We start from the raw sequence: 14,740 nt of genomic DNA, 5'->3' as shown, positions 1-14,740 counted from the left end.
GCTCAGAAGTCATAATATTCTTGAGGGCAAAAGCATAAGTACTGCCATTAAAAAAACAATATTGGCTATTTGCAGACAAGTATTTGCTATTGCTTTTTTGTAACACACTCAGGAAAAAGAAAAAAAGCAAAGACCATCTGTAGCCAAGTTTTGCTTTTTAGCAAGCAGAGGATGGGGGAAAAGATGTGAGCCACGAGATGATCAACATTAATGCAAGAGTACGGGAAGAGACACAGTAGGCGGAAAAAGACAGAATCGGAAGATGAGCAGACGGTCAGTTGGAACCCCTGGGCTAAGGCCAGTCCAAATCCCATCTGTCAATTACCAATGGCATATGTGTTATTCTGAAATCTGATTGGCATGAAGATTTCTCCTCCTCTATAGCAAATGGAATCTCTAGTACTCACTCTTTGTCTTTACCTCCCTCTGCAGCTGCTGCCATATCACATCTCACATTTTCCATTCTGCTGAACAGGGACTCAGAGCTCTTGTTCCCCACACACTGAGATGACAAGGCACGCTGCTCTGGTCTTAAATGCAGAGAAGCTCCCAAGCATAGAAACTTAGCATTCAGCAAGGCTAACAGGTCGTCCAATTGAGGAGAGACCAGAAAGGAAAGGACAAATCAGACACTCATCAACACCAGCATGGATATTGACCACAACAGCCAAATGAAGCAACTTGTTCTTCCTCATGAGTACAGCTGTTCAGAGACAATAAGCTGCACAGCCTCCACATTACTTTCAAACACTGCACTGTGTTCTGAAATCAATTATACAAAAGCAGGCACATAAGACAGGCATTTCTGACAACTTCGGGCATTCTTCCCAGAGGGAACCAAAATTCAAGCAACTGCCTCGGAAATTAAAAGATTTCCAGAGTTAAGGGGCAGCCACCAAGAAAGCCCTCTCTTTCTCTCGTTCCCACCAATTGAGCCTGAGGTGGAGATGGGACCGAGAGAAGGGCCTCTCCTGAAGATCTCAGGGCCCGGGCAGGTTTGTACAAGGGGATGCGGTTGGCCAAATAACCTGAACTTTCTAGGGTTTTAGAAGTCATCATCAGCACTTGTGCACTGCCCGGTAATAGACTGGGAGCCAGTTGAGCTGCTACAACAGGGGTTATGACATGCAGGTAGGGTATTTGAGTGGTTTGCTTTTGATTGGTTTCCCTTCCTGCTGAAGGCACCCCCAAAAAGGCAATACATAAATTGTTCTTCATTTTAAATACTGTATTCTTTCTTCTTCTTCTTCTTTTTTTTTTTTTTTGGCAGTACAAATAAAATATGTGCAGTATGCATAGGAATTCGTTTGTTTTTTTCAAGCTATGGTCCGGCCCCCCAACACTCTCAGGGTGCATGAACCAACCCTCTGCTTAAAACATTTGAGGACCCCTGGCCTACCATAATCCACTGCTGGTCCCATTTTTTCAGTCGCTTTTTAAATATCAGTTTTTTCCCCTCTTTCTTCCACTTTCTCCCTTTATCCTTAGCTTACTTCCACTGCTGCAAATTGAGTACTATGTGCAAAAATAACTTGCACTCAGTTTACCCAGCAGGGGGTAAAGAAGAGATGTAAAATATCTTTCCCTTCCCAGTAACTCAGACAAAAGCAACTGCTGCTAGCTGATGTGTTCTTTCTCCTTTCCGCTACTACTACTATTACTACTACTACTACTAACAACAGCAACAACAACAACCTTTATTTATATCCCTCCAACATCTCCCAAAAAGGAATCGGAGTAGCTTACAAGACAATGCAGTGCAGTATATAACATAACAATACATGAGTATAAAACAGTATCACACAAAAATTATAAAACAACCATTATCAACACATAAAATAACACAATTTAAAACGCAGAACCATCTGTTACTAACCTCTGAACACACCCTGATGTTGCTTTGCCACACATGTTTTTTTTTTTTTAATTTATGAAAAGTTGGAGAGCATGCTTCAATCCTCTTAGGCCCAGAAAGGAAGACTCACTAGCAACATGGTATTGAAAAAATACATCACAAAATGCTAAGAGCTCACATTTTTTAGAATGTTAAACATCTGGATTTAAGGTACTTGCTGATACAACATAAGGAGGAGAAGAAAGTTCAGTTCACCTTCTGAACAACACAGAAAAGCTCCTATTCGCCATAGGTGGTGGGATTTTGCACTATAGAGCAAGGGATCCAGTAAAGATGTTACTTGCATGTTTAGCTTAGGAGACTCCCAGAAAGTAGGCAGAACAAGGAGGAAATTACATTTATAGTCATCTTCCAATCAGAAGCTATTGTAACTTGTAAGTGCTACATACTTCCTCAGAAAGAAAAATGCTATTTCAGATAAACACAATTTTCAATGAGAGCAGCTGTGCTAAAATGTGAAGACAAATGGCTTTTACTGATCTGTCTGAAATAAGAGGTTCTTTTTCTTTTCTTTTTTAATTACAAGGATTACATTCACATTTCTCCACTTAGTAAAAACAAGTGCAAAAGTAAAGCACTTGGCCTCTGGAAATATTTCATAAGCCCAAGATAATATGTCAGCTGTGACAGGGTGATTTATCAAAAGCAAGGGGGCCAGGAGGAGAAGGTTAATCTTCAAAAGAAAGTTTAAAAATGTCTCCAGATCCTTCCCCATTTTAAAGATAAATTTACCAAATGGTTCCTTGGAGCTTTCTTCCTTTTTAAAAAAAAAAGATGAGTAAATTCCTCACTCTGTTTACTTTCCTTTCTGATGCACAGTAATGCATTTCTGTCCACCTGGAGAGTCTTACCAGCTGGCAAAGGAATGAATGCCTTGAGTTTTGAAACGTTAGCTACACCTACAATAACAAAACATGGGCTTTTCCAAAACACAAAATTGAGGACAAAAAGCACATACTGTGGGGTAGGTTACTTACCCTTCTTAATTAAGTCAAGCAGCAACACCAAGACTAGCCTTGGCAAATAAATTAAAAAGAAATGCAAAATTCTACTAGCAGGCTTTCCTTTGTTTAGTACCACAATGCTATTTCACTAACATGGACTCAAACATGCTGGCCTATACATGGCTAGGAGCAAACAACAAAACAACAAGAGGAGAGTCCACTGCTGAGCATAGCCTTCATTATAAAATCTTTCAATGTATCCAGTCCACACAGTTATCATCTGAATTTTTGATGTAAACCTTGTTTAACCATGAACAATGTACTAGTTTTGACAAAATGTAGGTTCTTCCCATAATCAGTGAAACAAGAGCGGCTACAACCACACTGACTCCTAGGATATACTGATTTTGTGTGTGTGTGTGTGTGCATTGTGTGTATATATGTATCTTCAAGTTGCCTACAGACTTGGGATGTCATGGCTTTCATAGGGTTTTTGTAAGTAAATAATACTCCAAAGTGATTTGGGCAGTTCCTTCCTCTGAAAGCTAGTCTACAACATCTTGCACTCACTGGTGGTTTCCCATCCAAGTACTAACCAGAGCTGAATCTGGTTAGCTTCCAAGATCAGGCAGGATCTGGAACCTTTAGAAAAGTGGTTCTCAATCTTTGGTACCCCAGATGTTTTGGATTTTAACTCCCAGAAATCCCAGCCTGTTTACGGGCGGGCTGTAAGGAATGGTGGGAGCTGAAGTCCAAAACACCCGGAGAACAAAAAGTTGGGAACCATTGCTTTAGAGTATAGAGATGTGCCCAAAGAACACATGCCGGATGAGAAAGTAGCAACACTCCTTTTCATGCCACTGCTCTCCCCCAAACTGACAACAGATTAAGATGAGAGAATGTATTTCTTACAAGGGAAGATGCGTTTTCGACATGCCTATAAAATATTTCAATATCTATAAAATATTTAATATTATTTTCTCAGGCAACAGAACAACACTGGCTGATTCATATTTATCCTCCTACTAGAGTCTGCAGAAATTTTTATTTGTTAGGTTCAAGCTATTCTTATACACGATTTCTTATACACAGATGCCTAATAAAATAGACAAGTCACTATATAAAAAAGCAAGTGTGTATTAACATTTACAGATTTTCCTACATGATTTTCACCCTGTTGGAGGATATCAGACTCTGCCTCCACTTTTGTTCTGATCTATCCAGGACCACTCCTACAAATCAAGAGTTCTGCCTTCAATCCAAGACTCATCAAATAATCTGCCATATTTTCTCAAAGTCTGTTCAGAACAATTCTAAGGGAGCAATATGTTTATGTATATGCAAGAAAGCATAGGCAAGGAAAATTACCTAAATGACTTAGAAAATCTATTCCCCTAAACAAGGACAACAAGTCACTTAACACAAGTAAGGTATTTGATTGATATGTGCCTTCAAGTCATTTCTGACTGCTTTTTTGATATTAACTAAACAAAGGTTAATACTTGCTATGCTTCATTCTTCCAATGTTCATGGTTGTACAGTATTTGTATATAGAACTGTAACAAACGAGAGCCTTAGATTCATCTTGTACAAAAGAGGCACAAAAGTAAGGCCAAAAATAAGAAGCAAATATAAGGTCAGCTTCCAGTGCCATGGTTGACTGTTCAAGCTTACTTGACTTAGAAATCCATGCCTTCCTGACCCATGCTCAAAGTAAATCCAATGGCTTGTTCATCCTGATCTCTTGAGATAACATAAAAAGCAAAAGTATTATTATGACATTTTGTATTGTCGTATTTAAATCCTAACATGAAGGATTTATATTACTCCACTTCTATAATCTAATATATTTGTATAGCTATTGTGATCATGTCATTACTGTATGCAGAAGCTGTATATTTCTGCTTCGATGCCACAGATTAATTCTTGCAAAGTGTGTCTTACTCATCCTAGATAGCAAGGATATTACTAGATTTTTTTTGCAAGGAGGGACCCTATTTCACTTAAATTGACCAGAGCCAAGGCCATAAATAAGAAGAAACAGTAGTAAGAAGACACATTAGTAGCAGGAAGATAAATTTGCCTTTGTCATAAGATACAAACATCAGAAATGTGGAACTGGCAAGTTTGAAAGACAGAAGTATAAATAAAACCAAAAAATGTTGGTGAGAAGATTAGGAACATGTTTAAATCTCTTCAGCTACATCAAGGATACTTGCATTATAATTCCATACTCACAGAGAAATATACTCCACTAAACAAAATGAACCTTACTTTTGAGTAGCAACGATGGAGAGGGAAACAATGCTGGAAGGATTTCAGGAAGTACATTCTTAGCTATAGTAATAGCAGCAACAAACAAAAATATGCTGGATATAATTCTTAAAAATAAATATTTTACTTTCCAAACGCAGTTTGACTTTTTGCATGACAGTCCAAATACAAGCCAACAAATAGCTTGACTTTTTGCATGACAGTCCAAATACAAGCTAAGTTTGCCATCAACAGCTTCCTGGGCTGCAAACCAAAATTGAATTCCATGGGGTAGCTTCCTAGGCCTCACCTAGCCTCTTATTGTTAATGGCTGAGCTAAGATACTAACAAAAGAAATATATGGGTCGGGGGAGGTTTCCAACCACCATTCCACAGGACTACAATGTTATTAGAAGGTAGTTATTACCAAGTACCTTGAAATTTACCTCCTGGTAGAAATATAAAGGATTGCACCAATAAACACATTCACCTCTGGCAGGATCATGGCTCATTTTTTAATAAAGCTGTCCTTGTATATTTCTGATTAGTGTAAAATGTTGATATGTTGCCATGGCAATTTTGAATTGCTGCAGCCGTTTTCTATCAGAATACTGAGAAGGGCCGGTCTAAATAAAGTCTTGATTTCTTGCCAATTTTCCTTTAGTAAGCGATGAGAAGGAAAGGAGAGGGAGGAATAACCAACTACATTATTTGGAGTTGCATGAACCAACTCTGCATAAGCAGTTGAAGTCTTTAGTCTAAACGTTCACCCATCTAGCTAATCAGATCTAACTAGTATTATTGTAAGGGGTTCACCCTCAAAACCTGTAATTTCAGTATGACCAGAATTATATTATTCAAAATCCTGAACTCCAGGATAATCCATTGAGGACAAAGGTTAGAGGGCCAGCCTCAAGGCAAGGTGAGGATGTCCATGGATTGTGTCATCTCTGCAGGGGGTAGATCAAAGCCTCGATTTCTGCCATGGCTCACAACCCTTCAAACATGCCACCCTATGAAGTTGCCTCATTCTGTGGGAGACCTGACTCTTTTTCCTCCTTGCACTGAAATATTTACAATAGTTAGGACAGGGAGTATGTTAAAAATGAAGAAAGTAAAGCTGGGTGTTCCATGTTTCAAGCCATGAAAAAAAATTGTTTGCACTGCAAAATGGGCAAGTTTGATCTTTATGGAGTCAACATTTCTCTAAATGTACAGAATGCCTACAGGCAGAATAGGGACCAAGACCTGGTATACAGAACTAGTACGAACAATACAAACACAGCATATAGACTTTGGAATTCTGGGATTTACTTTGAGCTTTTTTACTAGATCGTCTTCTACAGTCAATACAAAACAGTGGCTGGGGGAGTCAGCTATACACCAAGTAGAATGAACAGCAGGATGTCGCTCAGGCCAAGAACTTCTCACACTTGAAAGGAAGCTCCACAGCCAATTTTTCATTTTGAAAATACATGGAAGTGCATCTTCTTTGCTGAGAGAATTTTTCCAATGTGTCACAACTGAGCTCAGTTGTTTCATCCAAAAATCCCTTTCCCTGCTCCCACTTTCTTAATTTCAAAATACTAATTTAACAGATTGAAAATAAACTATTACTGGTTGTTATTGTTAAACAACTGGAAATCAAGAAAGATTTCCAGATATCCTGCAGAGATGCACCAGTAGATCCTCATCTACATTCTAGTTTATGCATTAGATTATTATAGTGACTTTCTTTCTGCAATATACATACATACTCTGTTTTCAATCCTGCAAAAAAATGTCTCAGAGGCACTAAGCACCTCTGCTTCAGCTAGGAACCTAATCCATCATCTGAGTTAGCAGCCATTCAATAAACACCTACTGCTGTTGCCATGCCAACACTGTCCTCTAAAATAAAAGCATAATCACAACTCAGTCATACTAGCAAAAGAAGCAAAGCAGCAACTGAATCTAGCAGAATCCCAATCAAGCCTATTCCAGAAACCAAAGGAATACCTGTCAAAGAATATTATTGCATCACCAGAACAGTACTCTAATGGTTCCTTCAGACCACTCTTTAGGAGTTTAAATCAGCAAGGCTACCCATATAGGAATTTCAGAAAATGAAAATACGCAATAGAAAGATTTCCTCAAGAACATAGGTACGTTTTCATGCACTTTCAAAATGAAAAGGCTGGCTATGAAATTATCTCCCAAGGTAGTTTCACAGCCTTCACCCTTTCCCTGTTGTCCTTTCACTGGTGGATCTTTGAGGAGATTAACTGTCCTTTATTGATGCGAATTTATTCCACTGTGTTTTAATATTATGATATGTGTATATGTGGTATACCTTCAAGTCACCTGTCAACTGATTAATTTCATAGATTTTTTTAAAGCAAGGCACTTGTGTTTAACACCCAATACTCTGTGTTGTTGTCTGTTCCTTTTTTTCCAAGTTACTTCTGTTTGAGTCATACTGTGTCGGTTTTAGGAGAAATGAGGGAGATAAATCAAATAAATAAATGTACACTGTGTCTACATACACCTTCAAGCCACCTGTCAACTTATGATGACTCCATGAATTCTATAGTTTTTTTAGGCAAGGAATACTGTAGTTATGTAGATTGGGTGGCTGCTGTTGATATCTAACTACGCTGTCTCAGTTACCTATGGACACCCAGGAACATCAGAGTGATTGGTACAGTTCCAGGAACAACACATTAATCTATGGAAGAGTTCAGATAAACAGGTAAAACATATCCAACCCTCTCAAAAGTATACATAGTTCAAATGTCTGGAACTTTCTGAGACCAGATCAAACCTTGCAAAAAAAGCTTATTACCTCCAAAAACTGAAAATTCTCATAGCCAAGGATAAAGGCAACTCTGTGCTAGATTGTCTTAGTGATTGCCAGGTTGGAAATGTTAATATAGAACTGGGAAGTGTCCAAGAAGTAAAACTATTTAAGAATATATACCGTAGTCGAAATATGGTTTTTGCAGCCACAGTATATTGAAAACAGTGCAACAAGGGTAGGGGCAACTGGAAGATTCAGCATGTTAAAAAGTGGGTGCTTGTAGAAGACATCCATAAATTATCTCTTAAAAATACCCCCCTTTCAATGCCCCAAGCATTAATCAGACACTGAGGGTTTATGTTTTTATTGGTTTGTACTGTTTTATCTGATGTTATTTATGCTAAATATTTTAATTGCTTTTATGTTATTGGGGGCATTGAATTGTGCCATTTATAAACTGCCCTGAGTCACCCTCAGGTTGAGAAAGGCGGTATATAAATATGGTAAATAAATAAATAAATAAATAATTTCTTTCCCTTGCAAATGTCCACTCTTCCTCACTTTTTCAAAAAAGGTTTTGCCCAGTTGGGACTCTAAAACCAAAAGAAAGTCAGGTTGAAGGGAAGTAGGAAAAAATCTGGGGACCTAGGCATAGAATATTAATACTCATACACACATGTCAATTGTAGTATCTTACAAATCAAAGATCTGGGACAAATATACCACTATTATGTGCATTTCAGTCTCAGATAATCTTGCTATATAAATTGCACTACACCTTCACCCCACTTCAGTACAGCTTCATCCTCCATTTGCCATAACTAGCAATTTATTTTACAAACTCCCCATATTTTGCACAGATTTTTCATGCTAGTGCCAGGTGTTCACGCAGCAACACTATAGAAAATCTTTGTACAATCAGGAAGGGCATTAAATAATATAACAGACACCACAGGGGAGCAGACTCCTAAGGCGATAAAACAATGTGCAACCTGCCAAGAGCGGGTCTATAACATCCCTAGAGGTTTTGCTTATTAAGGTATTAAGGTTAGTGTCTCCCTTTCTTGAAATGCTTGGATGACTTGGGAGATAGAACTGTTTATTACATAGGAAAATCCTGAGGTTCTTTAACATGATGGTAACACCTGAGAATTTTATTCTGGTATCTAGGAATTTGGAATATATGCAGAGATGAAGAGGAATTGGTTCCAATTTCACAGAAGAAGATACCATCTCTGGCTGCGATGTATCTGTCTGATGGCACTGAGGGATCTGTATTCCATGGGGATTTATAATGTTACCAGATATCTTCTTGGGGAATGTGAAGCATCGATGCCCTGGCAGTTTTCTATACTAAAGAAAGAGGGTCTTGTGTCACTATGTGGTATCTGATTCTATATGCTTGGCCTCTGTGATGCAAGGAGCGTATTCTAGTGATGCGAGACCTCCTTACATATGATCTTTCCCATTTGTTCCTAGGACAGAGAAGAAATCTATATTACAGAGCATCTGTTCCTAGGACACAATTCTGGTCGAGGGAGGAAATCTTCCTTAAAGACACCTGTGTTTCCCACAAAGCAAATGAATGTGAATTACTGGCATTTTATGATAAAATGTGTTTTTATTGATGTAGGTTTCTAGGAATTGAACAACCACTGAGGACTGGGCTTGTTACCATTTAAGACCTGTATCTGGCTTATAAGTGGGGAGGTTTTTTTACATTGTTTCATTTATTTATTTATTTATTTATTTATCAGTTTTGTATATTGGTCTTCTCACCTCCGTTCGAGGGACTCAGGCCGGTTTCCAACATCAATATTACAAACAGTCATTAAAACATCATATTCTAAATCACACTAAAACATTAAAACAGCAAAATACAATCATATAATTACAGTGGTCAGTCGTCATCAAAAATAAACTGTGTACAGGCAGTCCCTGAGTTAACTGACCAAAATCCTGAAGATGTTATGAAGGAGATATCATTGGTTACAACAGTAGAATCTATTGCAAGAAAACACTCAAAAATTCTCAGTGCCAACAGGTCCTTGGTAAGGAATGCAACTTATTTGACCCATGTGATTTTGTGGGCATTTCTTGAAAAGGGGAGGCAGTGCCAACCTTACAGTGTGCTCAAGCAAAATGGCCAGAAGCAGGGATTGACATTCAAATGGTACAGCAAATTATTAGTCTTAATATTAATATTTTGCTCTTCTTCAGGAAGCAAAATATCTTGGGGCAGAACTGAAATAAGATAATTTTGTATGCAGAGTAACGTGTTCCTGAAGGGCAAGTGCTAACAATGCTGTATTTACTACAGAATTGAGCTCAATGTTTTAGGTGATTGAAAGACATCTGTTTGCCAACATGGGAGAAGGGGATAAAGCACTCAAAATTCACCCCGTGGGACTTGTTTTGGAGGGAGTTCACACCCAAGCCAGGTGCCAGAGCCATTATTCTAAGAAGCCTGGAGCTTAATCTAGAGAGAATGGGAGTTGGCAAGAGAGAACCTGTTGCTTGGAGCTGCAAAAAACCAGACGGAAGGCAGTACTATTTTTTGGTGGAAATGCATCAACGCCCCACTTGCTGCCACAAAGGTCTCCATCCCAGATTCAAAGAATCATAGAGTTGGAAGAGACCCCAAGTGCTATCCAGTCCAACCTCCTACCATGCAGGAATATACAATCAAAGCACCCGTCACATAGCTACCTAGCCTCTGTTTAAAACCCTCCAGAGAAGGAGACTCCACCACACTCCTGGGCAACATATTCCACTGCCAAACAGCTCTTACTGTCAGGAAGTTCTTCCTAATATTTAGGTAGAATCTCTTTTCTTGAGTCCACTGTGGCCTTGTCTTTGGAACAACACAAGCTTGTCCCCTCCTCAATATGACATCTATTCAAATATTAAAACATGACTATCATGTCCCTTCATAACCTTCTCTTCCCCAAAATGAAACATACCCAGCTCCCTCAGACACTTCTCACAAGGCTTGGCTTCCAAATGTTTGATCATTTTGGTCACCCTTCATTGGACCCATTACAACCTGTCTATATCCCTCTTGAATTGTGGTGCCCAGAACTGGACACTACTGAATTAAATTGGGTTTTTTTAGCTGCCACATCACACGGTTGAATCATGTTCCGCTTGTGGTCTACCAAGACTCCTAAACCCCTTTCATGTGTACAGTTTTCCAGCCAGGTTTCTCCCACCCTATATCTGTGCATTTCATTTCTTCTGTTCCAATTCGTGGTTCTAATTTTGGTTCAGTTCTATAAAGTCATTTTGGATTCTGATCCTGTCATCTGTGGAATCTCCCTCCTTGCACACTGTGGCCTAGTCTTTGGAACAACACAACTGATCCCTCCTAACTTGGTGTCATCTCCAGATATGATGATGAGCATGCCTTTTATTCCATTATCGACATCACTGATTAAGATATTGAATAGCACTGGGTCAAGGAGAGAGCCCTCCAGCTCCTCCGCTCCATCAGGAAGCACCCTTTGGGTTTGGCTGGTTAACTGGATCTTTGACAAGATTCCCAGAGACATTCTCAAAAAGAAGCTAGTTAAGAAGCGGGCAGATTGGGTTGCTGTGAGCTTTCCAGGATGTATGGCCATGTTCCAGGAGCATTCTCTCCAGACGTTTCACCCACATCTGTGTCAGGCATCCTCAGAGGTTGAAGGGTCTGTTGAAAACTAGGCAAGTGAGGTGTATATACTTGTGGAATGTCCTGAAGTAGGGTGGGCGAAAGAACTCTTGCCTGCTGGAGGCAAATGTGAATGTTGCAGTTGGCCATTTAATGGCCTTGCAGCTTCAAAGCCCGGCTCATTGCTGCCCGGGGGAATCCTTTATTAGGAAGTGATTAGCTGGCCCTGATTGTTTCCTGTCTGTAAATCCCCTGTTGTTTGAGTGTTCCTCTTTATTTACTGTCCTGATTTTAGAGGTTTTTTTAATACTGGTATCCAGACTTTGTTCATTTTCATAGTTTCTTCCTTTCTGATGAAATTGTCCACATGCTTGTGGATTTCAATGGCTTCTCTGTGTAGTCTGGCATGGTGGTTGTGAAAGTGGTCCAGCATTTCTGTGTTCTCTAATAATATGCTGTGTCCAGGTTGGTTCATCAGGTGTCCTGCTATGGCTGACTTCTCTGGTTGAAGTAGTCTGCAGTGCCTTTCATGTTCCTTGATTCGTGTTTGGGCAATGCTGTGTTTTGTGGGCCCTATGTAGACTTGTCCACACCTCCCAGCAAAGAATCCTCCCAGGCAGCAACCAGACAGGCTGAGAAGCTGTAAGGCCATTGAATGCTAATCAAGGTGGCCAACTGCAACATTCACACCTGCCTCTAACAGGCAAGAGTTCTTTTTCCCACCCTGGACATTATTACACATATATATATAAACCTCATTTGCCTAGTTTCCAACAGAGCCATCAACCTCTGAGGATGCTTGCCACAGATGTGGGCGAAATGCCAGGAGATAATGCTTCTGGAAGATGGCCATAGTAAAAGTTTTTCCCTGATACTTTTCTATTTCCTATCTCACCCAGTGTTTTAACATTTTTAACATTATCTTGCACATTTGGCCCACCCTTTGTGATTGATTTTATTATTTTTGCACTATCTATTTTTGCACTATCTATAATTTTGCACTATCTATTTTATTTTGTTACATTATGGATTTTAATATGTTTCATTTTCTTTTGTTTTGTATCTTATTTCGTTGTATTATTTTTGGGCTCGGCCTCATATTAGCCACCCCGAGTCCCCATTAGGGAGATGGTGGGGTATAAATAAATTTTATTACTATTATTATTATTATTATTAAGCACAGTCGTGTCAGACTCTGGGGTTTGGTGCTCATCTCCATTTCTAAGTCAAAGAGACGGCACCTCCAAAGTCATGTGGCCAGCATGACAGCATGGAGTGGCGTTACCTTCCCGCCAGAGTGGTACCTATTGATCTACTCATATTTGCACTAGGTTGGCAGAAGCTGGGCCTAACTAGGTTGGCAGAAGCTAGACCTAACAGCACGAGCTCACGACGCTCCCTGGATTCAAACCTGTGATCTTTCGGTAAGCAAGTTCAGCAGCTCAGCGATTTAACCCGGTGCCACCAGGGGGGCTCCAAGATGGGCCATACAGCCTGGAAAATGCACAGCAATCCAGTGATTCTGGCCATGAAAACCTTCCAAAACAGATTGGTTGGCTGGTCAAACCCACAGGATGGAGTGGGGTGCTGAAGTGCTATTTTGTCAATTGCAGCAGGCAAGGGCCAAATTCAAACCTCCTGGTGTTTTGGACTTCAACTCCCACCATTCCTAACAGCCTCAGGCCCCTTCCTTTTCCCCCTCAGCCGCTTAAGCGGCTGAGGGGGAAAAGGAAGGGGCCTGAGGCTGTTAGGAATGGTGGGAGTTGAAGTCCAAAACACCTGGAGAGAAGGCCCAAGTTGGCCCATGCATGAGGTATCTCGACCTGTTAATTTGCATATGGTTTCTGATTGGCCAGCCTCAACATTCTAACACGCTGAAGTGGCTGAGGGGGAAAAGGAAAGGAAGGGGCCTGAGGCTGCTAGGAATGATGGGAGTTGAAGTCCAAGGTCTACACACACACACCCCTCTCCCTATCCCACCTTGAGGTAGTCGTTCTCTGCGCGCAGCTCCTCCATCTCCCGGGCGGCGCCGGCGTCGAGCATCTCCTCGGTGAGGTCGGAGAAGGCGAGCGAGGCGCTGAGGGGCAGCCGGCTGCTGGCCAGCGAGGAAGAGCAGTCCTCGGGCGGCGGGGAGGCGCTGGGCGGAGGGGCCTCGGGGCTCCCTCCTCCTCCTCTTTTGAGCAGCGAGCGCAGCTTGGCCTCCTCGCAGCCGCTGCATTCCGAGCCTTCGGAGCTGCTGCTGCTGCTGTCGGAGAGGCTGGGCGGCGGCGGAGGCGGGCGAGGCCCCTTCCCGACGGGAGAGGCGCCCTCGGCGGCCAGGCGGCTCCTCCCTTTGGCCCTGGCCTTCCCGCCGCCCCGCGCCGCCCCCGAGGGAGACGCCCCGGCCCCGGCTCCCACCGCCCTGCCCTTCTTGTCCCCGCGGCCTTCTTTGGAGCCCGACGCCCTCCTCGCGGAGCCCAGCCTGGCGGAGAAGGCGGCCGGGGAGCCGCGTCGGGTCTTGGCCAGCGACCAGCCGGGGATTTCCTTGGGCCGGGCCGGAGAGGGCGCCCGCTGCAGCCGCTTCTTCTCCGGCGGAGGGGGAGGGGGAGAAGGAGGGGGGTCCGCCTCGGATGGAGGCGACGCCGCGGCCATGGCTCTCACTGCATGCCCGCCGCCGAGGAGAGGAAGGAGCAAGGCGAGGATGCTCCTCTCGCGAACAAGGCGACGACGAAGAAGAAGGAGGAGGAGAAGGACCTCTCTCTCTATCTCGCTCCCTGGCTCCGCCCTCCTCGCGGCCCCTCTCCCCGCCCCGCCAATGACGCGCCCGCCCTGCAAACAAAAGGCGGAGAGAATTGAGAAGAGAAGGGCCAGCAGGGGTGGGCGCGCGCGTGCGCGCGTCCGCGGGCTATCATCCCCAAGGCAACAGCGACCCCCTCCCGCCAGAAAGGAGCGGGCAGGCGCGGGAGCGCGCGCCACCCCTGCAGCTCCTTCCCCCCCCCCGCCCATCCCAGAGCGCGCTCTTGGGACACCCAGGAGAACAACCATCAAGGATCATCATCATTTGTTGTTGTTCATTCGTTCAGTCGTCTCCGACTCTTCGTGACCTCATGGACCAGCCTACGCCAGAGCTCCCTGTCGGCCGTTACCACCCCCAGCTCCCTCAAGGTCAGTCCAGTCACTTCAAGGATGCCATCCATCCATCTTGCTCTTGGTCGGCCCCT

The 14,740-nt window shown here is 42.4% G+C and overlaps 1 protein-coding gene across 3 annotated transcripts in view; it reads right to left on the bottom strand.

Moving 5' to 3' along the window:
- The window catches only part of MTCL2 (microtubule crosslinking factor 2), a 94,829-nt gene extending 80,553 nt beyond the window's left edge, over positions 1-14,276 (bottom strand). For 2 of the 3 annotated variants that reach the window (XM_060772372.2, XM_067468141.1), the window contains exon 1: positions 13,521-14,275. In XM_060772372.2, the coding sequence (XP_060628355.2) occupies positions 13,521-14,171 (651 nt within the window). In that variant the 5' untranslated portion in view covers positions 14,172-14,275. Of the gene's footprint in view, positions 1-13,520 lie in introns of all 3 variants that reach the window. The other variant, XM_067468142.1, reaches the window with a different exon arrangement.
- Between the last annotated feature and the right edge of the window lie 464 nt (positions 14,277-14,740).

This window comes from Anolis sagrei, chromosome 4, assembly GCF_037176765.1.
Source record: "Anolis sagrei isolate rAnoSag1 chromosome 4, rAnoSag1.mat, whole genome shotgun sequence".
Classification (NCBI taxonomy): Eukaryota; Metazoa; Chordata; class Lepidosauria; order Squamata; family Dactyloidae; genus Anolis; species Anolis sagrei.
Note: the sequence above shows the minus strand (reverse complement) of the source record. Positions and strands in the feature narration are given on the sequence as shown.